Here is a 26,855-nt window from a genome sequence, read left to right as displayed (position 1 = left end):
TGAGTGTCACAAGCACAGGACATGTGTGCAGCCAGCTCTGCAAAACCACAGGTACCACAGAGAGGGGAGACAGCCCAAGTAGGATGTGTCACACTGAAGGAGCTGCACTGGGTCAAGATGCTCCCCTGAGGTGCAGCTGAACTACAGAGCCATGGCACAGAGCCATTCCCACCCCACTGCTACCCAGCTTTTGTCCCCCCCATGTGGGTCTGGACATTTCCCAGTTCCCTAAAAACAAGGCTTTGGGTATTTCTGATATTGATGGTTTCTGGGTTTGTTGTTGTTGGTTTGGGTTTTTTTGCTTTGTTTTGTATGTGGGTGTTGTGCTTTTTCTTTTTTACTTCAAAGAAAAAGCCTAAGCACAGCTCCTGCAGACAGTGGATTCCTCAGTAACACACCCTCCACAAACAATAAAGGTGCTGTAGGCTGAACTCCCAGCAATGCTTTTCCAACAGCTCTTAAGAGCACAAAAGGACTGCCAAGAAGGAAAATTGAGATGCCTAAGCACAGTTCCAGGGCCACCCTGTGTAACACAGGATAAGACATCTGCACAGCACCATCGGCTGTGGGAGGAGCTACAACCCTCCCTACTGGAACTGGAGCTCTGAAACATAAATGAATTGCTGCCATAATCAAGCCTACACATTTGTTTCTGTATGACATCTACTTTCCTAAATGCTCAGAAGAACTTTTTTTTTTGGATCTGAAAGAAAGAAGCTCAAGAATAGATTACTCTTGTAGCTTCAATTTCATCATGAGCTTTTAAAAGCATTATGACAGAAGATGGCAGTAGTAACACAATAAACAAAAATGAAAGTAATAAAAGATTGAAAGCTGTGATATATTTAAGTATATCAGTACCATTTTTCAGATTCCATTGGCTGCTTTGGCCTGTTCCTTGTGTTTACTGAAACTGAATGATTAAGAAGCCTAGGGGAAAAAAAAGGTATTTAAAACAATTTTCTTAGAATGTGTTACTTTCACTGCATCACATTTCCTGTAAATAAAAAAGTTTTGAACATTAACTGGCACCTTCCATAAAACTAGAATGTGTGTGTACACATATGAAATCCAAGCCCATTCCTGCTTCCATTTGAATTAAGAGTATAATTTCCAGCTCTTGAAGTATTTCAAGTTCTGTATTTTAAGGAAGCAAACCTTGGTGGTAACTCAAATCAAAATGAAGTCTCATCTTATTTTTCTCCCTAAACAGATACTATCTCAACTGATCTCACACCTGTGTAAAGTGATGCTGCTTTCAACACAAAAGACCCCACTGTTCCCTGAGATTAGAACACAAAAGATAGCCAGCTAAAGCAGACTAGAAAGGATAGAGACAGACTGAGCACAAACAAGTCACTCAGGAAGGGCAGGTGAGAAGGTGGCTGAGCACTGCAAGTGCAAAGGAAATGTAGGTAAAGAGGTGAGGTGGAAATTGAGAAACACAGACTAAGAACAAAATAAAAAAAATTAATGCAGAGTTTAATGGAAATTCCATTTTTCTAAATGATAAACAGAAAAAAAAAAGCCTAAACTTAGATTCAGAAAGGTGTTTTTATCTGGAGCAAAGACATACCACATGTGTGTGTGTGCAGAGGAAGATGATACGAGCTACTATGGATGTTTTAAGTGTTAGAAATAAAATTATCAGTAACACTTAAAACTAAATGTTTTCAAGTGAGCATCACCTTGAACTTAAGTGATAAATTCTGAACTCTTGAAGGTAGCAATATTACACTTTGACACTGAGTTAATGTGCAGAAGTGTGATGGAAGTGTATGTACACAGAATTATATTGAGAACTAGAATGCATTAAGAATCAGAACACAACCAACTATTCCATGGAAGAAAGTAAAACAGTAGGCCCCTTTTTATATTTCTTTACCATTACGTAATGCAGCACAGCCATTAACTTTATATGACTGATGATTTTTCAATCAAACTTCTCTGATTACTGTGATAACTCTGAGCTCAGTAATCTCATTTGCAGTATAAACCTCTCATTGTGTGACCCTCAGTTTAATGGGATTATGAGAAGTTAAGCCTGTAAACCTGTAAATGTCTGTAAAAGTTAAAGCCTGTAAAAGTTAAGCCTGTAAATGCCTGCTGGACTCAGTCTGTAGCATCTGCTTCCTCTATTTTGTGTTCAGAAACTAAGTTTAGAGGGGGCATTCCAGAATTAATTGATACTACAGCCTGAAAAAACTGTAAAAAAAAAAATATTCAGAGCATGGGTTATCAATCTAGAATATAAACATGCTTTTTAAAAGTCATTACTTTTTACAGAGAACCCCCATATAAACTAGCTTTGTCTTCAACTGAAAGCAATGAGAAATTCAGTGGGAATTTGTAGCAAACAACAATTAGAAGTAAAGAAAAAAATTAGACTCAGCTTGATGCAACACTTGCACTACAACTGACATTGTAGTGTAAATGCAATGATTGTATATACTACAGGCTATTCCTTTTCTATATTTATTATATGAAACACAAGGAAAAACTATTCAAGCTAATTCTAGCATATATATACATACACTTTTCAGCTGCTTTTCACCATTTCTGTGCAACATGTATATAATTAATGACTGAGTTCATAATGAACTAAAATTATTTATACAAAGTATATTCTTATACTTTCTAAAACAAAGCCAGTAATTTTTGAAAGCTCCTGTTTAAAAACTAAAGAATATACATGGGAAAGTAACAGCAAGTTCAGTATGTGACATCTTGCAAGCCCAGTTACAGAAATCTCAATTTCCTGTGGAAGAACGAACTTGAAAGCTTTTAACTAAAGAAAATAGTGAAGAAAATTAATCTGAATCTACTAAATTGCAGACAATTGGCAAAATAATTTGTTCAGCTGAAAGAGGTTCAGGAAGAATCACTGCAGGCACATTAATTACTGTCTTCCAGGAAATGCAATGCAAAGCAGAGTATGTAACATGAAAGTAGAAGTAGTGAGTTCAGAAGTTACACTCAAGTGTGGTGTTGATGGTCCACCAATAATTTCAGCAACTGCTGCCTTTCATGCCATCACTTATTAAACCCAAATCTTTATTGTATAGGTCAATTATCAGGCCAAATTCTGATGATCTGACTGATTCATGAACTAAGAACTTGCATAGGACACCTGAGCTAGAACTGCAATTAATTTCCTACTGATGATTCCTACAAACCACACCAATTCTGTTGTTACAGAGGTAGAACACAAACTAATCCTCTGAAAGGGTTCCAAAAGTCACGCAATTTAAAAATCTAAATTACTCAACACCACATATTTATATATTCTACTTCTATTTATATATTCTACTTCTATTATGCAAGCACAGCATCTACTCCAAAGTGCTTGACCAGGTGAGAAAGACAATGGCGAGACCAACAAAGATACTGGAAAATATTTTCTCAAGTTTCAGGATTTAAAGAGTGGAATCTCTTCTCAGCAACTTATACTTTCAGATTTTTTGCAAACATAACAATGATTAACAGACATAAATGAAGTGAAAATGGTAGTGTTATATTAAGGTTAGCTATCTTCAAGTTTAGACAAGCAAGTACTACCCTGAATCTCTAAAGTGTAAAAAGACATTAGAAATCATGTGCCGTGAGACAAAGATGATTTATTTTCAACTCGTTCCAGAGCAGTCCACTCCCTTCACATCTGGCTCTGCTTTGGGACTGAAGCTGTGCTCTTCTGGATTTGGACAGTTTTAGGAAATCACTGCTGCCAGGTAAGAACCCAGACTTAATTTTGTTGCAAATTCAAAGAGCCTCATTTGGAACCAATGAAAATTAATTAATCTAAACTACCCTCCTGTATTTTGAAAAAGACAAGGAGTACCCAGACTAAGTTACAGAGCTTCAATTTATAAGGCAATAAAGTCTGAAATCACTTCATTCCACACCTACATGTTTGAGTATAGTCTACGCTATACTCCAATTTTATTTTACTGGTGAGGTTTGTATATTACAAATACTTCCACCATGGGTCAAATGCAAAACAAATTATCTCTGACAACAATCACTTTAAAACCAAAGTATCAAACAAACAACACAAAACCACCAAACAAATAAAACCCCAAAAAACTGAAAGCACCACTTTGCATGAGATACTGTATCTGAGGTTGTAATACTTAAAAAAAAATAAAAGCCTTTAAGGTTCGGGCTCAAGTGTTCTTTGGAGAATTGCCTAATTAAATATTTTTCTTAATATTTAATCCTAAAGAATAAAGAATGTATTGCAAACTAGTTTTGATAGTAAAACATCTTAGGCTAACTCAGCCAATCCCTTTAACTCTGGGTTTGCTCAAGAAATGGCCAAGAGCATTTCTTTTGTCCACACTTTAACTCTTTATACCTTGATGCACGTCCTGCCGCCCTGGTCCTCTGGAAGAGCTTTTCACTGAATGAAGTTCTATAGCTTAGTGGCCTTCGTCTGTATTCACATTTCATGCACACCAAAGCCAAAGACGGAAGGAGGAAGCAGGATAGGTTGATGGGAGAGGACAGGGAAGTCATTAGCATAGCAAGCAAAAGGAGAGGAGACTGCATAATATTACAAAAACATACACTGAACAAACAGAAATGCGATTAGTAAGGAGTTATTTTGTGATGCTTAACTTCCCTGAGGATTCTGTTCACTGATTGACCATATTTTCCACAAATAAGCATATATACATCTTCACTAAATGCTAAATAATATTCTTATTGCCAGTTAAAAAACACCATGGATTCAAAATCAGGGCTAAATTTTCTATTAGAGGAAATTTTGAGCTCATTCACCTGAAGATACATAAGCAAACTTTAAAATAGAAATGCTAAACTAAGAAATAAAACGTAAGAAGTATTAAGATTGCACATTTGCATAACTGAAGACAAAGCAGAACGATTAGCAAGACCAGTGCATTAAGACAAACAACACATGACAAGTAAAATTCAATTTGCAGTACTTCAGAAGAGGAGTGGCTTGGCATTTTAAATGATTAGATAACCAGGAAATATGTAATCAAACAAGAGCCTCCTGCAACATAAATAACTATCATATAAAAATCTAATATGAGAAAAACACCCTCATTCTCTCTTCCTTAATAGGAGAAAATGATGCATTCTTGGCCTTATTTGCAGTACTTTAGGTACTGAGAATACACTAGCATTAAGATTTGATTCCTATTTCTCTCCTCCCTGTGAACAACCAATTCTTGAATGCAGGGCTTGGAGTTCTAAGCAAAACCTATTTTATCTTTCATACATGCACACTACTGTTATTATATTTACCTAATATAAAATGCTGGTGAATTTTTAAGACCCTGCAATTCATAGTACTGGGATCTCAGTTTCTCTGAGGGCTTCATATGTATTTCTCAAAAGCAAAGCAGCAGAATCTCATAATTACACACAAATTTCAAAGAAAAGAACATAGCATTAAAGTTGGTATGAACTTGCATCCATTACTGTGGGATACTGAATGAGTGTTATGAACTATTTTAGTTAATGAACTACTATTAAATACAACTTTCACCTCCCAGAGGAGCTTACCCTAGAAGTACCTTACAGCATTTGCCTGTGGTAAAGAACAGAAACTGTTCCTACACCAGCTGGGCCATTTCTATGTGACTCCAGCTATTCCTTCCTGTTCTTCATCTCACACAGTTGCTAACTTGTTCTATTACATTCCTTTAATCTGCTGCTTGTTCCATGGCTCCTTTTCAAGAACTGCTCTGTTGAGATGCCCATAATGAAGCAGAGAAAGGCAGGCAGTTGAAATGATTTATTTTTATCCATAGATATTGTCATTTGACAGAATAATGTTCAAGCAAATTTCCTCTTCAGTCCACAGGATATTGGCTGAAGGAAGTACAACCTAAATTAGCTTGTATCTGAATAAAGATAACCAGTCATAAACAAACTGTAGGGAGGTTGTGTAATTCAGACAAGAAACACAGGACAGGTATCTTGACAGAGTCTGTCACTTCACTCCTTAGTAGCTGGACAAAACTGTTCTCAAAATAAGTTGTCAAAAGCCTCTGGGTATAAGAGAGGTTAAAGAACAAATTAATTGTAACACAAGTTATTTTAACTAATATTGTTATACCTGTGTTTTTGTTCTTGCTGCAACAACTGAGCTGCAATTTTTCTCAAGTCAGTCACTTCTTTGAGTTCATCATCATCTTCAGCCAGCAGCTGTTCTTTCTGAAGTCTGAAAAATTAAACATTAGTGACCTGCCTGACTTCAGTGAAGCAAGAAACAGAAATGGCTCATTATGGCAGTAACTAAGCAATGCTTCCTGTAAGTTTATCCTCTGACCAAGAGGAACACTTTATTCAGTATGAGAATTCTTTCCTCCATATGCAAGGAGCTTAAAAAAAAACCCACTATCACCCCTGCCACTACTAGTAAAACCAACTCAAAAAAGATGAAGAAGATTTACCTTTTTTCATCCCCCCAGTCCTCATTTTGTTCAGTTTTCTGGGATTTCTCAGGATGCTTTCCCCGTTCCTTCAACAAAATGGAAAAAAAAAAGTTAGAATTTTATTAAGGCAGAAAAAAAAAAGAAAAAAAATCAAGGCTACTGAACAGTTTTTCTTTTGTCAGTCTCTGGTACCTTGACATAGGAGAGCAGGGGGCCAATCTGTGCATCTCCCTGCTCAGGAAGAGCTCCCTCCTCAGCGTTGGGATCAATGTAGTCAAATGCCTCTTGGTCTAGGGAGGATTTATGAAGAATAAGAAAAACAGCTCTCTTGATCAAATGTTATTCTTGAGAGAAATAAGTACTTATAAAAAATGTCAGATAAAGATAAAACATAGAAATTGTGCCTTCCTAAGCTAGCAATAATTTTTTTTCCTTCCTCTCAAGCCTTTTCTGCTTGTGATTATTACATTGTTTTCTGAACTGATGAAAATTTTGTCCTGTCATTTTGTCCCTTTTTTCTTACATTAGATTACCTAAGCAAAGTATCTCTGTTACCTAAAACAACAAATGCACTACTGGTATTACCTTTCTGTGGATCGAGTTTACTTCCCATGATGTGATTGTCATTCCTTAATGTCTGTTCCCTTGTTGATTCTGACACCTGGGAGTGAAGGCTGATTGTATCATCATCAGATGGCTGCAAAGACACTCACATTTAGTGCAGAACTGACATGGAAATGGTGTTAGTATATGATTTCCTGCATTCTCATCATATCATATTAATTAGAATCAACCTTAACCAGAAAAATTAAAAGAAATATATAAATAATTTGTGTCTGATATGGTAGTCTAAAGGTTTAAACTCAACTGTAAACATACTGAAAGAATATTAAATGCAACTTACTGAGGTATTTCTCAAATGATATAAAGTACAAAGGAAGAAGTTCTAAAAAATCAGAAATTACAAATTCAACAGTGAAAAAAATACTCACTTCTGTAGTGGACAACCTTTTATCCCCATTATCACTTCCAATGCCAGAGTCTGGTCCATGGTTTTTATTGGGATAAAAGTCTTCCATGCTACATTAAGAAAAATAACACACAAAATAGCCACACAAGAAAGAAAGAAACAGTAGTTTTACTTTGCATAAGAAAATACACATCCTTTTCGAAATATGTTCTCTATACTCAAAAACTCCACTACTCACCTGTCTGTGAGTGGCTGGGAGGGGACTCGTTTGCCTAATGATGGAAGATCTAAGGAATCTGGTTTTTTATCTATTCTGAGGCACGCCTGAATACTGAGGAATTTAAATATATGTACTTTGCCTTTTAAACATATCTGTTGGGAAACACAGGAACAAAAAGAAATCTTAATTACACAGCATGTCTGCTGAGAATACACCCCAAGAAATAACTGCAGCACTGCATTTACAGCCACAACACCCCAAAAGAAGAAATACACAAAATACAGCTAAAAAAAAAAAAGAAAACTTGATTGGTATAACTTAGAATAGCTTCCTCTAAAATCCTAATGCAATTTTCAGTACTTGTGTGCTTTAATACTAACCTGTGCTGGTGGTATCTGCATTGGATTGTTATCCAAAACTATAACTTGTAAGTGACGTAACTTTCTGTAACAAATGGGAATTTCTGTAATTTTATTACAAGAAAAATCCAGCTTTACCAAGGGAAGGTCTCCTAATTCTGCATTCAGGAAAAAAAAAGCAAACAAACAAACAAAAAAAAGAATCAGTTATCTTCTTAACACTTTGCCTAATTTGCCTACATCAATGGAAAGAAGATGAGTAGCTCACCATCTGGCAACATATGGAGATTATTTCTTCTTATGTTCAATTCTCTAAGTGACTGCAATTTTCCTATTTGCTGGGGAAGAACTTGGAGTTCATTACAGCTAATATCCTAAGAAAGATATAATTAATAAATCAACTGAACATCTTAAATGAAATTACACAGAGGAATACTGTGATCAAAACTATTTTAAGCATACTATTAAAAGAAAAGAAATCTGAGAAAAGAAACCCAACTATCTTGGATTTTCCATGGAGAAGGTGTACCATAACAGATCTTGCTGTTTCTTAAAGTGTTTAGTGATTCCAGAAATTTCATTCAAGAAGTTAAATCAATGAATGATGAAATACTGGCTTTGAAATGAATACTGTAGCCTAGGAATGAGGAGCTCCTGGTACAGTTCCCAGAGCTGTCAAAAACTTCTTGTGCTATTGCTGGCAATTGACTGGCATTCTGCTCCTCTTCCAAAAATTCTTTTTCCTCAATAAACCTTGAACCACCCCATGAAACCAAAAAAGAGCAGGCAGTAGCAATAGCAGGCTCACCAGATTTTTGGATACAAGCACTAGAGGGTGACAAAGCTGCATCAAGTGAACACAGACTACAGCTATTTCTGCCACTAATTTAATATTAATTTATGTAGAGCAGAGTGATTGAATAATCACAGAGCCTTTCCAGCCTTCTTATGTTCTATATAGGTATAGCACAGGTACTGGAATGAAACTCTCTACTATGTCCTCAAACACCATCAAGCATACATTCTGGGTTTCACAACCTTGAAAAATAAACCAAAAAAATCAATAAAACACGGTAACTGAATTTAAATTTTGTAGTTCTATATTTAAAATATATTAATACTTTATTATAATGAATATATGAGATATATACATAGATAGATAATGCTTATATATACAGTGCTTATAAGTGTACTTACTACAAAGATTCACAGTTGCACTTACCAACTCCATTAGATCTCTCAATTTTCCAATTTCTTCTGGAATGGAGACCAGTTTGTTATTGCTGACAACCAGAACTTTCAGTGGAAGATCAAACAGGTATTTTGGCAATGTTGACAAAAGATTCCGACTTGAAAGCAAGAAAAAGGGACAAGAAAGGTTGAATTATAATTTCATATAGCTCTCAGGGAATCTGAGATTAGTATTGTACAACTTTTCTCCCACACCAGATCACATTCTCCACCTATTACAATTTTATCTACTGTGTCCATCACAAATTCCTTATCAGATACAGCCTATTTCAGGTATATGAATTTTAGATCCCCATTTTACTTAAAGAAATAAGGATGTACTAGGGCAGAATCTAACACCAAAATGTACAGAGAAATCTGTTAGAAGAACTAATGTTTGACACTTGCTTTTGTCCTGCTGGTACCTTCAGATGAACCAGCTGATCTGACAGTCTACCATGCCAGAACTTTATACTGTTTACATTGCTTCTCATGTCATGTTGTTGGGACCCTCCTGAGCTGTCACAAAAAGTTCTAAACTTTTAATTATTTTGCTGAGCAACAGGCTGGAAAGTAAGCCTTAATTAAAATGTTTTAAAAGGTTTTGGGGATTTAAATAGCTCTTAACTGAGAAAACTGTTTTGGATTTGATGCAGCTAATATCAGAAACAAGGAGTACTGTGGAAAACAGGGTCAGGAGAGTTTTCTAGATTCCCTCACCTTCCAGAGCTCATATCCATCTTCTGTTCTAGTGAGAAAATCCAACCATATGTTTTCCAAGTTTAAAAAGAGCAGTACAGCAGTGGATGTAAATAATGTGCAAAATGAGCAGGACTTTCTGGCCAGAGTAATTTAGTCTCTTGATAGCAGCAAATTTCTATAGCTGTGGTTCCTGAACATTGTCTGTCTACATAACATCAGAAACAAAGAAAACTCTGCAAAAACAATGACCTGATGAAGCAAAATGCCAACTCTCTAAGGAGATATGTTAAATAAAGACCAAAACCAACCACCATTACTCACCTAATGTTAAGGTAGGTAAGCATTTGCAGGTTTTTAATAGATTCTGGAATAGATTTGATGCAGTTGTGATACAAATTTAAAGTTTCCAGTGGTGCAAACAGCCAGACATCAGGAGGAATTTCAGTAAATCTGTTCTTTGAAAGATCTAGAAGCAAAGAGAAAAAAAAAATTCCTTTTTTAGTCAAGACTTTCCCTGCAGTAAGAGATAAAAGTACCCACTGTTATTCTTGTCATGCTCCTAAAAATTAAGGTGTTGCAAGAAGTGTAAAATAATTCAGTTTTACCAGATGCTACCGCATATAATTAATACACAAAAGAGCCTTAAAATACTGGAAGATTATTGCTCAATATGCAATTACAACAGAAAGTAGAAGAGTGACAGGAATTCAAAAATTCATTTCCTACTCTATAGTTACAGTTACAATGACGCTGAATATCGATTATGATTGTCCCTCCTCTATCAAGTCTTTGTTCTGTGCAATTTTTGGGTTCCTTCCCTTCCAACTCTAGGCACAACAGTAAATCAAGGCAAAACCTCCAAGTTATTTCTCCTGTTTGACAGCTACATTAGAATCCAACATCACCGTACAATGTATCTGCAATGCTAAAGCCAAGTTCCCAAAGCATCCTTACACAGTAACTGATTCTGCAGCTACACATTTGTAACTGAACTAAAAAGAGGATAAAGTTGCATAAACCAATGCCACAGTTATTTATGTATAAAAGTCAAGATGCAATTTAACCTGGGCTAAAAGCAGAAAGAGGAGAGATCTTTGACCATGGAAACACAATTCTTGAGCTAAAGTTATTCTGACAACGCATGACTGCATTATGCAAATCTGCATGCAGGAGTTATGACAAAACAGAGCATTACCAAAATGCACAGCATCTCTGACTATATGAAACCTTGAAAAGAACCAGAAAATACAAATGAAATGTGACCCAAGAATCCTGGAAATTATCAGCTAAACCACCAAAGCCGGTGCCATCAAAAGTCCACCAAACTACCTTGGAAGAAAAGAGATATTTACTTGAGAACAACTGCCTAGTCTTCTGAAAGGAACTCTGGCTGCCAACCCGAGACATTTCAAAAGGATGTGGTTTCTCAGAAATGCTGAACAAACTCTTTTAACAGAGAAGTAATACAGATCCCTTGCTATTTCAGGCTTTAGTTCTCAATTTTTAACACTCACTGGAATAACTGTTTCTGCTTAGCTCCCATTACATTATCACTGGAACGAACAGTTCTGCAAAAAGTCTAGAAAAGGGTTGGAAAATTGGCTCCAAGTCATTGTCAGGTTCAAAGAGAGCTCAACAACCTGAAGTTCAACTGGCAAACCAGCTAGGAGCAGCATTTCTCAGGGCCAGCACTGGGATCAATATTGCTTAGCTTCTTCATCACCAACCTGGCAAACAGGACACAATGTGCCTCCAGGAAGTGCAGAGACAGCACCCAGCTGCAGGGATGGGATGAGAGCCAGGACCTGCCCTGGCAGACACCCAGAGTGAATGAAGGCTCACCTGAGGCAGATCCCTGCTCACAGCAGGGAGAGCTGCAGGACAGCAGGGCAGAGGAAAGCTGTGCAGTGCACACCCCCTGATGCTGCACACAACAGGCTGAATGCAGGACACCAGGGTGCTGGGCAGAGGGAATGGCCTCCACTGTGTGCTGCAGGTGACCAGCAAAGAAAATGGACTGGTAAAATGAAACACATCTATCCACTGCTGATGTAGAATTCTGCAAACTCTACCTCCAAGAGGCAGAAAAATACGTTCCTAGGTTGAAGGAGTGGCATTCCTAATTAACTGTGAGAAAAATGGAATAAAGTTAACTAAAACTGAACATCTCAACAAAAAACAACTGAACATCTCAACAAAACCTAAAAAGCTTATTTTAAAAATTAGCATGCTTGAGGAAGTTTTCAAAACCAGTGAAGTTCATTTTCTGTTTTCCACTACATCAGTTTTCAAAATGTTACAGAAAAATGACCGCTTTCACATGAAGGTTTTCTGCAAAACCCTTTTTAAACAAATGCTCTCTTGCTCTTATATTCAGCAGAGTGTGACACCTGCATGCACAAGAGATGCCCCCAGTTTTATTGCTGGCCCAGTTGTACAACCTCCAACCACATGCTGAAGCCTTTAGTACAACTCAGTTGTGGAAAAAAATGAAGCCAGCTTTAAGCCTCTTCCTGATTTGGTTTTATCAGCAGCTGGAAAGGTGACTGCAGGCCGGTACAAAGATCTAGTCCACAAAACAAATGACAGAATCCCACACGACTGTCACTGTTCCAGAAGCAGCACTGTAGACCTGAACAAGAAGGCTCAAGGGCACCACAAAAATTTTGCTGCTCTATTTGCTTGAGCCACACTTCAACCACACATCTTGTGGTTAGTTAGAAAGTCCCAGGTTAAAAACAACTTTGCTATTTCTTCTGCAGAAATAAAATCTAGAGGCAAGGCCAGACAACAAGCAGAGGATGCACCAATTCTCTCCTCTGGACGAGTGGACCAGGGGTGTAATACCCCACAGGAACATAAACCAGCTGTGGCTCCCAGCCTGGCCTGACACAAATCAGAGCAGCACAGTCTGGCTGGAGCCCCTCAGTGTGCCCTGGTACAGAACCCACACAGCTGCACATCAAAATACGTACCAAGGTCACAGTATTTGTGTATTACTGCAGAAACCACTTCTCTGGAAACAATGCCTTTGAAGACACTGTGGGGCAAAGATTACACTTTTTTATTATGAAACCCAGAATTTCTATTAGAATAGGAAATGACACCCACTATCTCTCAACAATAAAATAAAAAAGGTAAATAAAGAGATGGGAGGTAGCATGACTTCTATTCCAAGCAATTTTTCATCAATTTTTCATTCCATCATTGGAAAACAGCACTAAAATAGCTCCAGGGGTTGGTCCAGATTTTTATGAAGAGAAAGATTTGAGTATCTACAGTTTTCCACCCTATTCTCATATTGAATGTACTTGCAACTTTTTAAAACCAAGTAAAGCTATTTTTAACCAAACTAAAGGATGATTTCTATTCCAAAAACATTTTCATAACAAGCAAGAAGTTTAGGAGATAGTATTGCCTATTATGGTAAATGAAATGTAGATGTGAAACATATGTAATTTAGGTACTTTTTGAAGACCAGTAATACAACAGATGACCAAGAAAATACAGTCTGAAAAAAGGAAGGAACTTTAGTAATAGAGTGCTCCTCTATTAACAAGACAGCTTCCATCTCACCTGACAGCAGGCTGCTAGCACTTGAGGATGGCTTTTTAAGGGCTAATGGACTGGTGGAGCAAGGAAAGCTGGTAAATGCAGAAACACAGATGATTTAGGTTGACAACTCCTCTAGAAGTGAGATTATAGGAATCCTTTGCTTAACCAGTTTAGACTAGAAAACTCTCAGTGGGAGTGTTTTGTGAGGACTAACCAGAAGACACTACCCATGCCTGCTCATGAATCACAGGGTATTTCAGTACATTATCTCTGCAGGAACAATGAAAGTGAGAAGTACACCATTACTAAGGGTAAATTTGAAAGAGGAACTAGAAAAATATGAAGAAGTTGGTTGCCCTTTAGTTTTCTTTTCACAGAAAAAGTAAAGTCTCCAGTTACTATAAGATGGTGATTAAAAAACAATTTATAGAAAGATCAAAAGGAAAGAATTCTAGGAAATCAGTCGGGAAGGGAAGCTATAAGAAGTGAGAAGTTACCTTCTATCAATTTAAACCATGATCAAGAGGGAAAACAAAAAGCTCAAGCTGTCAAGTTGTGCAGTGAGCAGCAGCAGCGTGCAGCCAGGTATTTAAGTAGTATTACCATCACATTTGCTTTGGTTTTGCACTTTTCCCTAAGGGTGCAGCACTGCTTCCCATCAGGAACATGCTGATACAACACACTGGCCTTTTATTTAAACCAGTACAATTCCTTTTATATTCACATATTACATACACTACATGTTGAATTTTAAATACAAGGCTCAGCTAGGAAATTTACATTGAACCTCACCTTGATATTATATTTTTAATAAAAATATGTTTCTGATCCAAGATATTGGTGTTAGGCTTATGCTCCAAAACTGTATTAAGAAACTAGATCATAAAACCCCACATTTCTCATCCCACAAAACCCAGAACTGCTCTCCTAACTCATCATAGATAGATTTTCCTAGCCAGCTGTTCTAGAAATGCTTTAGCCTAAGCCAAACAAAATCCAAGAACAGTTGTAACTGTAAAATTAATCTTACAGAAGATAAAATAGATGCTTAAAAACAAGTGTTCAGACCTGATCCCAAAGACAGTCTTTTAGTCATGAATAAAAGAGAAACATGAACATGAATCTCAGATCACCACACAGAACATGGGTAAAACTCATTTGTCTGTCAGATGCAAGATGGTTCTGGAGAAGGAAAAAGTGGCCTCAAACACTACAGAAACACCTACATATGGTATCTGCAGGAGGAACAAGCTGTCAATGTCCACAAACCACTGACTGAAGAAAGCTTGGTTAAACAAACAATGAAATGGGTTTGTTCATGCTAGGTGCCATTTCTGTGGTTAGTCACAGCAGACAGATCTCTTCCTGCCTTGGTTACTTTCTCAACTAACTGGAGAAGGAGATTCAGGAGAAAGGAACTCTTCAGCTTCCCAAGCTCACCTCAAACGGGACGTCCCTCTAGCATTTCCCTCAAACTCTACACATCTACTTGTAGCTTCACAGTTCCAATCTTAATGCATGATGAGTGACAGAAATCTTTTAAAATTTCCCTCCAAATAAAAAAACAAACCTGGATAATTAAATAATAAAAAACAGAATTCTTCAGACTTACTTACGTTGCAAAATGAAGTACTGAACAATTAAAACACATCCAGATGTGTATCAACACATTGATATAAACAGCCACTATTTCAGTTGCAAAGGAGACCAAAAATATCGAACTTACTGGCAAAGAATGTTCAAGAATTACAGCACCATAAATCTATGTAACTGAATTTCATATACAAATCAACATTTGCTCTCCAACATCAAGAGCAATGGTGAAGGACAACACAGAACAATCTGGGCACCCATCAGCTCTTATGCACAGTAAGGAAGCTGAGAATACCTGCCAAAACCCTGTGGCTCTCAGGAAACCACAAACTGTCAAGGAAAGTGTACATACATTTGAAGTCTACTCTTAAAAGCTTAAGTAGCAATATTTAACTTGATTTTTATCTATTGTGTATACTCAAGTCAAGTAGAAGCAGTCTGTCTTCTGTTTCAATGAAAGAGAAAACACTCCCAGGACTAGAGGTGGCTACAAGCAGATTTTACTTTTTTTTTAACTGGGCATTTGACAGCATGGAATAGGTTCTGGTTTTGTGAAAAGGTATTACAAACAGATGTCAAAATGGTATTTGGATCCTAAAGCCAACAACTGAAGATCTAGGAAATACCTGCCCCTAAGTTTAGTTACATTCTTGATCTGTGCAATTAAAATGACAAATGAAGAAACTGCACACAACCACATAATTGAGTTTTCTCATCAAGTACAGAGGAAGGGCTGTACAGGCAACAAGAAATTCCATTTGACAGTATCTGAGTTCTTGCCTTTTCATGCTAATCAGCACTTCTGAAGGAAAATAAAATGCTTTTTAAAAATACACTTTACTAATTTTGAGACTTCAGTAAAAAACAAAACACCCTGTCAGTCTGAACAGCTCTCCACATGACAGAAATGTTTCTGTAACTGGCCAGACCAATGGTTGTCTCTCACACTTCTGCTACCAGGGAGAAAGAACTGAGATCCAGCACACTGGCTCTGAAATCAAAGCAGCCTTAAGGAACCCACTATTCCACCCCACCAACACTAAGCCCAGACTCCCAGTCTACACTGGGTGCACCCACACTGAAAATGTCTAAATTAGCAGTTTGGTTCAAGCAATTCTTGTTTTTCATGTAAGCTGCCTCTGCTCACCACATGTTGGTTCAAGTACGTGAGTTTTTTTCTGAAATCTCTACCAGTAGGAAACTAAACCAGGAGCTCTGATCTAAAGGCTGGAACAAGTGGGGGGCATGCTGGTCCTGATCTGCTGCCAGTGTCATCCACACAAATCAAATTTGTTACCTGAGGTGCAACAAGTACACTTGAGAGAAGCACTGATTATTTATTTCACAGTTGTGCAAGCCTGGGTGCTCAGGGGTATTCTGCAAGTCAAGCACACCAACTATCAAAACTTCCTACTATTTATACATTTTAGCAAAGAAAGGAATTTGTGTTCACTGGCCACAAGTTACACAGTTCTCTTTACAAACAGTATTCTATCTTCTATGGGCTAAGGACCTCTCCTGTTTCTCACGCTAGTTACTCCACGTGCCCAGCCTCTCTTCCTCCACGTGCCCAGTCTCTCTTCCTTTGGGTCAGTGGGCTTCTTGGGTTGGTGTTCCATCAGTCACTGCTGTGATCTCCCCCTGCCAAAATTACCTTTTATCCACTCAGAACTGATTCAGAAAGATGCTGAGTTGGCTTTATAGGCTTCATCCCTATCTTGGGGTTCTGCCAACTGTCCCTGTGGCCTGTAAGTTCTGTACTCCCTGTGCCCACAATCAGTGTTACATCCTTCTTCCCAAGCCTTGTTAACCGCCCCCACATCTGAGATCACTGAAGCCTGTCACGCCCTAAGTCCTAACAAGGCAACTCTTAAATCAGTAATTTGTTTTTTTAACACCTGGACATCACTTAGGCCTTACCTGTTAATTGTTATTTGCTTCACGGATTAAATTTGCCTCCTTGCCGAGGAGGCCTGAAAGTACACAAAGATCAAGGAACACGCTCTCTCAAGAAAATTTTACATGTTCCACATTCTGCAACTTGAGGATGAACTCAACAGATGAATTCTTCACCACATTGTAACATTAGAAAGGTGTGGACATTTCCAAAACAAGGTAACACAGTGCTCCAACTCTGAAGTGTGTTCAGCTATTTTAGCACAGCACGATTTAAATGGAGAATAAAGAGCACATAACCAGGATCACTCTTCAGTCTGGCATGTGAAGGTGTAAATTCACATACCATGTCAAAAGGACATAATCCATTTACTACATGTCAAGGATTATCTTCCTCTCCATTACTGAAGGTGTCTTGGCTCCAAAAATCTTTCAGAGTTTGAACTGGTAAGCAGAAAATCCCTCTGGAAGCTTTTTTTTGTTTTGGCACTTCAGTATTTAGTGTAGAGTATAGTTGTTAAAACGCTTTACTACCAGAAAGAGCATTTTCTTGACAAGTCAGCAAGACTTCTTAAGATGCCATATTACAGCACAGGGCATCTTCCTCCCACTTAAACTCACCATCATTTATTGGTTTAATGCTGACAAATTCTTTTCTGGCTTCGAAATTTTTTAATTCCAAATTTCTGTCTCACAGACAAGTAATATAAGGGAAAGTAATCCTCATCTGGCAATGAAGCAAAGCCTGGGTTTATTAAGGAATATCTCAAATATACATGAAATTCCCGAGACTTACACCAGCCTCTGGTATGCTCAGTAAGACACATGCAAGCCTTTGTCCTGACAAGCTTACAATCTAAATAGACATGAGACAAGCTACAACCAACCTGCAGTAATCAGTGTTTACTACATGACTTATCTTTTGTGCAGATAAAATGGCTTGTTGCTGGATAAACTGAGCAGAAACATTTTTGAAGTAAGCTAAACTGCTGGAAGACAAAGAACATTGGAGAACAAGGCAACTGCACTAAGATGAAAGCAGAAAAAATCCTGAAGAAATTGGGTAAACCAGCAGTCCATGAGCACTGAGTGAACAGGATCTAGTAACACTTCCAGCATGTTCTCCTGGGACCTGGAGGCCCCTGCTGCAGCAACTTCAGCATCTGCTCTTACTGGCTGCTGCCTCCTACTGACTCTGTCCTACTCATGCCAGACCTCATGGCAGTGCTGAAGAATGGTCACAAGTCTCTTCTATTCGGTCAAAAATCATTCTGCAGCACCTCTCATTAGTGCATGCAACAACTTGAAGCAAACAGTCTCAGAAACCTTTTAGTTCTAGGTCAGTCTTCAACAGAACAAGTTCTGGTCACTACATCCTGCTTCCACCTACGGGAACGATGCTGAAGTGACAAATGGCAGGAGTTTCACACCCAGATGGTCGGGGATTTGCTCCTGTGCAGTTACACCTGCTGCTCAGCTGCCAATGCGCCGGGGCTCAGGGCTCCTTCAAGCCTTTACACTACACAAACCCTTTTTCAGAAGTCATTCATTGACACTTGGAAACACATTTGTGATAATCATGTCTGCCAAGCACAAAGCTATTTTAGTTCTATACCAGAGTATAAGACTTTATTTTTTATTTTCACCTGAAGTGCACGACCTCCTCTAGACCTGTGAGCATATTCTCCTAGGAAGTGGCAAACAATCCCAGGCTGGAAGAACAATGAACATCAGACTGCTGGACAGCCACAGAACAGCAGAGAACTCAGAAGTCTCTTCCCACAGCCATTCCACTATTTTATCACCAAAAAAAAAAAGTATCAAATAACTTCACATTTTCTGTGGAACTGCAGCCTTCAGCCCTGATTTAGTTACCTTTTTGCTAAGGACAGATTTCAGCATTAAATGCCAGCCTTGCTGGGAATATGAGTATGTACTTTTGAATCAGCTCCAACCAAGTAGCACAACTTAAATGGGAAAACACATTTCACCAAAAGAGTATCTCAAAAAAGCAAAAGCTACTCCATTATTCTTTATTGCACAAGGTTTTGCAATACAATTCACAATCTAAATTATTTGCCACCTCTGCAAATAATCAGTAACAAATAGAAACATGTATCCAAAGAAGTTCCTTAGTTGATCAAACACAGAAATATTACAGACCTTAGACGCTGGACATTACAAAACACAAAGGCAGTCAACGGAATGGCAAATTTAGTTTTAATGGATGGAGATTATAAAAACGACCAAAATTACACATTGCATGTTTTTTGTACGTCAGTTTTCAGATAAAGCTGTAACACTAAATTTAGTGGGTATTTTAATATTAAGATACAAGTGGTATTCTTCATAATACAATCCTTTTAGGCAGGCAAATAGGAATAATCAGCTTCTTTAACTTCAGGTCACTGAACTGAACTTGCCCATCACACCAAGTATCTTTAACCAGGATCCTTAACAGTGGCCCTCAGCAAGAAAGCCTCAAGCACACACAGCTCATTTCTGCTTTGTCCAAACACGAGACAGGCTGTGAGAACACTGCAGAAAACTTCCATAATTGTTTATAAGCTGCGTCACTTCCAGATTTTGCATCAGATGCATTTCAGAGCATAAACAGTGACTCCTCTCCCCCAAAAAACATAGAATCAGAGTTCCTCTTTTTGTTCAAATCTGAAGGAAATGCTGCTGAAGAACCACATTTTGCAATGTGTTTGATTTCCAGAATGTAACTGAGATTTAGGATATACATCCTGTATGAATGCAATTTTTTTAGCTGAATATTGGATTTGTTGTTGCTCTTCAGTTACCACTGTCCTCAATTTAATCAACATTGGCTCCACCAACAGAAATAATTTTATTCAGAAAGGAAAATATAATTGGTTTAGATGTGCATAGTGTAGAGGCAGAACTGCATTATAAATTAACATTCTTATGCATTTCACACTCAATATTAAGCCTCGGGGGTTTAATCTGTAATCACATGAATGGCAATATACCTTGGAAGGGCCAGAAATAGGATGCAAGAAAAGTCAAAGACATGCAAGTGATGGTGACAATGGTCTCTGTAACAATGCCATGCCAAGCCTGGTACTGGCCACGACTGCAGGGCTCACTCCCAAGTCATACTGGAGTACACTGGTGTTACTCCTCCATGCTATGAGGAGGAAGCAGGGGTGAGAAAGGAGAAATTTCAACATCCATCTATTTAGAGGCAATCATTCACCTACTTATAATTGCCTGGGAGTTCCCTCAGAATTAAGAGGTGGTAATTGAAGCTGTTGTGACAAAGCCATAAACAAATAAGTCTGATGGCACCACTGCATTTTCTGGAGCTGTCAGTAACACACCTTTGCTATTTACTAAATTCATTTCTTAAAGGTGCTCACTAAAAAGGGGGGAAATCGCTAAAGGCACAGGTTGACTTAGGTTCCTGTGCTATATTGTCAGACTGAACTATCTTTAAAAAAACAAAACAGCAAACAGAACTCTTCAGCTAAGCAGACTGTGATTACACTGATGTGATAGACTCAATTACTTAACTGCCAGGGGGCCTAATGCTGTTCATACAGACAGAAGCAAAGTTACACATAAAATTACTGGAATATTCAAGATATCTCTTGATATCTCAGGACCTGTAATTTTATTTTCTTTTCAGAAGTTCATTAAAAGCAGCACAAGATCTGTTTGGGCAACCAGAAGACAAATTCAGATAAATAATAAAATAAGGAATTCCTGGCCAAAGTGTGCAAGAACACTTCACAGTTAAAAACAAATAAACAAAAAGAGCTAAACAGCCAGATATGGCCACTGTGCTTTAGACTCATAATTTAAAATACAAAAACTATGCCTCAGTATTTGCAAAATAAGTATTGGCAAGCCGTTATGTAAGTTAGATGCAAAATAAAATCCCAAGCTATTTTTGATAAATCAACAGAAGTTGTGCTTCAACATAGCTCTTGCTGACTTTACTGATATAAAGATAGAATATTCTGGATTTACAGTAACACTGCAGATCTTACTGCCTAAGGGTGATATGGAAAAGAAATTGTTTACATCCACACTGGCCAGAGACTGTTTTTTAAAAATATTTCTTTCAAATACCACAGAATTGAATTTCAGAGTCACAGACATAAAACAGAAAGTGAAACCCTGGAAAGATTTGTGACCCAAGCCCCCATCTCCTACACCTCAGCCTCAGTCCAGAACCTTGTTCATGGGGATATTTGCATGTGAAACAGGGAGAACTGCTACAGAAATACCAGTAACTGCATGACTGCTGCCTCTGAGGCAGCTAATTCCCCATGCAGCTCCAGGCCACACTGACACTGCCAAGGCTGTCCATGATTCACCAGCAGAACACTGTTTACCCACTTGACAAAAATTTCTACAGATCAAGTCAAAATACAGACTACAGGTCTTTTTTTACAAACATCTTTAAAAAGACATCTAAAATTCGTATTTCATAAGGATTCATTCATAAATCAGGACTACACTAAACCAGGATTCTCCCGAGATGGTACTTACATCAGGTTAACTGTTTCAGTACAGGATTTTAGAGCAGCAAGCAATAAAGCTATTTCTGCCAGAGACAGCCCTTAAAACATTTTCACACCACCATTCACAATAACAATTCGATCCTGATGGGAATGACTGGGCTGTACTACATCCTAGAATACAGACACAAGATCACTGTAGACAGCTCTGACTCAAACACTGAGATTCAAAATAAATGGACAAAAAAACCCTACCAAAATGCACACAGCAATAATTAGAAGCACACAAAAAGTACAGACCCTTGATGCCCCAGCTTCAGGATACAGAAAGTCTTTTTAATGACAGACTGCCTACATGCCTAGTGCTTTTGGTTATTAAATATCTATACAAAACAATGACCAACAACATTGCTAAATACATTTTTATGCTACTACAAGGAAAACTCCAGCTTCTATTATTTCATAGAACCTCTTTTTATTTCCAGGTACCACCATGGACAGTTTCCTATTCCAAACAATATGCCAGCTATTCATAACCCACGGGGAAAGAAAAGCCCCAAACAGCATCAATTCACTCAAACAACATTTTCAAAAGCCACTACTATTTGTGAACAAAAGATCCTGGGCCTCTCAGTAATATTTTCGTCTAGCACATTGTTTAAAATTATCCATTTTCAGCAACTACCCCAGCAGCAAAAAACCCCACAAGCAAATGGAGATGAGCCACAATATGAGAGAACCTCCGTGGAAAAGGTAGCTTTGTTTTCCAGGAAGCATACAGAAAAATGCCTCCATATTTACTTCACCTAAAAGCCTGGGTAAATCCAGGCCCACGCTCACGATATCCAACACAGTGAACACGCCAAGCTCTCCACACTCACTGCTGGATGCTGACACATCCCTCGCACCCGCACTTGGACGCGCCTTCCTGCTGAGCGGGGACGGCGATACCCCAGGCGATTCAGCTTGTGCTGCAAGGGATCCGACACCCTTGAACGTACAGCCCAACCACAACACGGCTCATTCACCCGAGCACGAACTCATGCGCTCCGCTCACCCTGCACACCCTGCTCCGGACACACCAATGCAATTCCCCATCCTTAAGGCACGTATGGACCGACACAGGGGACAAGTGCCCGATTCCCTGAGACCGCCTCTCTTCCCTGCAGGCACACAGACCGCAGCACCTTCCCCTCGCCGCGCACGGAGCCGTTCTCGGCCCCGCACAGCCCGGGCACACCGACAGCGCCGGCTCCGCTCCCACCACCCAGGGGGACAGCGACTTCCATCCCCCGAACACAGAGCACCACTGAGCTCGGACACGCAGGCCGGGCTGTGCAGGAGCCCCTCTGCCGGCACAGCCCCGTGCTCTGCACACACAACACACACAGAGCCCTGTGCCCTTCCACGCTCACACACGCCCCTGTGCTTTCGCACACGCTCACACGGAGCGCTCGCCCCCCGCCTCCCCAGGCACCTCCGGGTGCCCCGCTCCGCTCGCACAAGGCAGGCTCAGCGAGCCCCGCTCACAGCCCACACCGGCACGGACACTCGCCCCACACTCACGCGGCAGAACCGGCCCCAGTGCGCCCAGCGGGGCTGCCCCGACACTGAGCCCCACATCCTCCACAGCCCGGCCCGGTGCCTGCATGGAGGGCCCCCCAAAAGCGGAGCCTCCCGCTGTCCCCCACCGGGATCCCCGCTCACCACCCACAGCGGCCGCTCCCGTGTCACCCCCTCGGCTGTGCCCACAGCCCTGCCCTGACACCGCGGGGATCCCCCCGCTGCAGCCCCGCACCCGGGCCCCGCACCGGCACCGCCCGGCCCCGGCGGCCACCACAGCGGCTCCGCGCCCCCCGCCCTCAGCGCCGGGCCCGCCCGGCCCCGCCGGACGCCCGCAGCCCCGCACCGGCGCTGCCACGGCCCCCTCACCTGCTTGCGTCGTGTCGCTCAGGTCGCAGCCGCTGCCGGGGAAGTCGCGCAGCTTCCTCCCGCTCAGGCACAGGATGCCCGAGCTGCCCGCCTCCTCCAGGGCCCGCTCCAGGCTGCGCACCGTGTGCGACTGCGGCAGAGCTGCCGCGCCCCAGTGCGGCCCGGACGAGAAGGAGAGAGTCAGGTGCGCGGGGATGCCGAGCCCCGCCGCTCCGCTCCCGGCCGCCGTCCCGCTGCCGCTGCCGTTGTTGCCGCCGCCGCCCCCCTGCCCGGCCGCCATCTTGACCGGCCCCTCCACAACAACGGCCGGGGCCGCTGCGCAGGCGCCGCGGGGCCCGCAGGGGGCGCCGCGGGACGGGGCGGGGCCACGCGGCACCCCTCGCCCGTGCCAACCAATCCGCGGCGGCGGCGGCGCCGAGGGGCGGGGCTTGCTGAGGGGGCGGGCGGCTGTATGCCCGAGGGCGCGTGAGCCGCTAGGGGGCGCTGCCGAGGCTGAGGGCTCGGGCTCGGGCTCGGGCGCGGGATCGGGATCGGGATCGGGATCAGGATTCTCTTAGCAACGGAGGCATCCCGGGAGCGGGGGATGCCCGGCAGGAGGGTCCCGTAGCCGAGACGGGAGCAGGTGCGGCGGGCGCCGTTCGGGAGGGCGCGGCTGCCGAGAGACTTCGGAGCCGAAGGAACGCGGGGAGCAGCGGCTCGGCAGCCCCGGCACCGCCGCGAGCGCGGCTCTGCCCGGCCCGGGGCCGCTCGGCGCTGCCGCTGCCCTCACGCACCGCTCGCCGCTGCCGTCGCCGCTGCCCCGGCCCCGCACAGCATCGGCCGCTCCTCCGGCCCGCAGCTCTCCCGTGCCGGCAGCAGCAGAGCCTCCGTGGCCTCTGCCTCGCAAACCCGGGCACCGGCACAGCCGGCCACGGATCCCCGCGTGTCAGCGACAAAAATCACCCGCGAATTGTCTGTGGCTGAACAAAGGCAGACGAGCGAGCGGCTCGCCCTGAAATGGCTGAAGGAACGCTCGCAAAAGCCCCACAGACACGAATGTGCCGAGCTCAGAATGGGAAAGGGCGGTGCACAGACATAAATCAGAAGCCCCTTGTGAGGGCCAGGGCCCAGTTACCTGAATAAAATGCTACAGAGCTGCTGGCATACTGGGTGCATGCAGAATTACCTCTCCTACCATGCAATCAGTCCTTGTCAGTCACTGTTGCATATTTCTCTTCCAAAAATTGCTCTGAGCTGTCCTTAGGAAATGCTAAAGAAAGCCTCATAGACCCACATTTTAATGCAATTGTCATATGTTTGATGAGCAGAATCTGCTTTTAAGCCTTGAACCTCAGCAAGTTCCTTGAATTGGTTTGGGTTGGATTTTTGTTTATTTTTGCATGCATATGTCATGCCTAATTGGAGAATCTAAGGGAAACACCCTCTATAGGGGGTATGGAAGAGTCTGGCCTTCAGCCAGCAACACGTCACTGACAGACAGCTGAGCCCTTATTGATCACTAAAGGACCAGACCTGAAATACAGTGTGGCTGATGTCTGGGTGACATTCAGCAGAAGCAGTGAGCCAGGATCAGAGAGCAGCTCCTGAGCAGTGAAGGGCTCAGTGCAGCGCTGTGTGGGTTTGGGGATCGCCCTGTCCTGGCACACAGACTGCCCTTCCAGCGAGGAGCTCTGTGTGCAAAATGCAGCCGTGGGACAAAGGGGTCCCACTGTCACCTGCAGACAGTGTGGCTGGCTGCCTCCTCTGGCCCCAGCTCTGGGTACTCCTGGGGGCTGTGGCATTCAAGCTTTCAGATGAATATCTGCCAATCAGCCTGCCTGGGCCACAGCTTCTGCTCTTGCCCTGAAAAAAACAATCATTCCCTGGATTCCCAACAAGAAAATCAGGCCAACCTGCATAAACACTGCTGACTGCTGCCCTTGCTTGAGGTTCCAGCCACAGAGGGTGGAGGGTGAATAAACTCAGACTGGTGTTGGGCCAAGTGTGTAGGATGATTTTGTCTGCAGACATGGAGCAGGAGGCACAGTGGCTCTGCAGCTGGCAGGAGTGAAGCAGAGCAGGAGCCAGGACCAGCTCCAGCACATAGATTCTAGTAAACGTTTGAGATAGTTCCTCGGAGTTTCCAAAGCGTGTGGCACGGCACAGGGCCAGCTCAGAGATGCAGTTTGGCTGTCCTCCCTCTCTGCCACATCACTCAGCCTCTTGCTCTTTAGAGCCCAACTTAAATAAAAAAAGAGGTTAAGCTCTCTTTGTATGAAATAGCCCTGACAAATTACGAAAGAGTTAAAGAATTCTTTTGTCACCAGAGTTCTCACATATTAGGGGCCTTTTTATCTTTAACCAAATACTCACTGTACCTGCAGGTGCTCATACAAAAAGCAAGCCAAGCTTGCTCAGTCTCACATCTCACATCTCACATCTCACATCTCACATCTCACATCTTCAAAGGAACTGAAGTTTCCCATACTGTAGGCTGGAAGCAATGTCTGAGGCTTTTCCTAACTGCTCACCAAAAATTCCCAATCTGCAAACTGTCTTGAGCAAATTGCTGCTGATTCAGGCAAAAGCTTGAAAGCTGACTGCACGTTCCTGTAGTAGAGCAAATTTACCTGTGGGGGTCATTTATCACCTCCAGTAGCTGCAGAACCAGAACAGATGTCTGGAATGCTAAGGTCTAATTACTTTTATTTATAATTTCACAGCCTTTCAACAGTTCTTTTTTCCCATGCTCTCCTTTCTTTGCCATTTCCCAAGCAAAACCAGAGTTACTAGTCTAGTAGCAGAAGGCTCCCCAAACCAACCTTCCTGGCACAATGAGCAGTGAGCCATAGCTGTGCCATCCCTCAGTTTCTCCTGTAAACCAGAGATTGTTGCATTTTCTTATTCATTATGGAAGTTGAGTAGAGGAAGAGGTGGAAACGCTCACATGTTGTCATGAGACTGCACAAGACAAACATATTTTCTTGCAGCCATGCCAGAGTCGAGTTTAGGAGTTTAAAAATTTCTGAAAATCCCACACTTCCATGAAGAGCTTCCACTTTGAAAGTCTTTGTGGCTACCCACATCTGCTCCAGATGAGATGAAAACTCATAACGATATGACTTCAACAAATTTAATGTTAATGCCTCGAGGAATGAGATCTAGATCAGGCTTTGATCTATCTAACTTTCAACATGGAATGCAAGATGTGGTTACTCACAGCTCTTGCAGTGAGGTAGCCCGTGGCACAGCTGGCCCAAGGCATGCTCAGAACAAGGGAGCGAGAGCTGTGTGCCCGTCCTGCTGCTCTGCCCGCTGCTGCTCCTCCTCTCAGCCCTGCTCGGCATCATCGCTCACAGACCCCGAGCTCCCCAGGGCACTGCCTTCTGCAGAGAGCCAGACAGGGTTATCTGTAGCGTTGCTGTGAAATTGGTTATGACAGCAGGCACAGCAAGAGTGGAGTCCTCGGTTACCTTTGTCACTGTGCAGCGTGTGCTGCAGGCTGTGTCCCAGGGCAGC

At 41.7% G+C, this 26,855-nt stretch overlaps 1 protein-coding gene across 7 annotated transcripts in view; it reads right to left on the bottom strand.

Annotated features, from left to right (window-relative positions):
• The window catches only part of LRCH2 (leucine rich repeats and calponin homology domain containing 2), a 39,488-nt gene extending 15,794 nt beyond the window's left edge, over positions 1-23,694 (bottom strand). For 2 of the 7 annotated variants that reach the window (XM_064426968.1, XM_064426969.1), the window contains exons 1-13: positions 23,358-23,694; positions 10,210-10,354; positions 9,179-9,305; positions 8,225-8,330; positions 7,978-8,114; positions 7,616-7,749; positions 7,400-7,487; positions 6,993-7,104; positions 6,600-6,697; positions 6,426-6,493; positions 6,089-6,193; positions 4,355-4,432; positions 862-930 (exon numbers count right to left, since the gene is read on the bottom strand). In XM_064426968.1, coding sequence (XP_064283038.1) covers positions 862-930; positions 4,355-4,432; positions 6,089-6,193; positions 6,426-6,493; positions 6,600-6,697; positions 6,993-7,104; positions 7,400-7,487; positions 7,616-7,749; positions 7,978-8,114; positions 8,225-8,330; positions 9,179-9,305; positions 10,210-10,354; positions 23,358-23,637 — 1,547 coding nt within the window. In that variant the 5' untranslated portion in view covers positions 23,638-23,694. Of the gene's footprint in view, positions 1-861; positions 931-4,354; positions 4,433-6,088; positions 6,194-6,425; positions 6,494-6,599; positions 6,698-6,992; positions 7,105-7,399; positions 7,488-7,615; positions 7,750-7,977; positions 8,115-8,224; positions 8,331-9,178; positions 9,306-9,906; positions 10,052-10,209; positions 10,355-22,482; positions 22,503-23,357 lie in introns of those variants that run through there. The other 5 variants (XM_064426970.1, XM_064426971.1, XM_064426973.1 and 2 more) reach the window with 4 other exon arrangements.
• Between the last annotated feature and the right edge of the window lie 3,161 nt (positions 23,695-26,855).

Source organism: Passer domesticus, chromosome 7, assembly GCF_036417665.1.
Source record: "Passer domesticus isolate bPasDom1 chromosome 7, bPasDom1.hap1, whole genome shotgun sequence".
Lineage (NCBI taxonomy): Eukaryota > Metazoa > Chordata > Aves > Passeriformes > Passeridae > Passer > Passer domesticus.
Note: the sequence above shows the minus strand (reverse complement) of the source record. Positions and strands in the feature narration are given on the sequence as shown.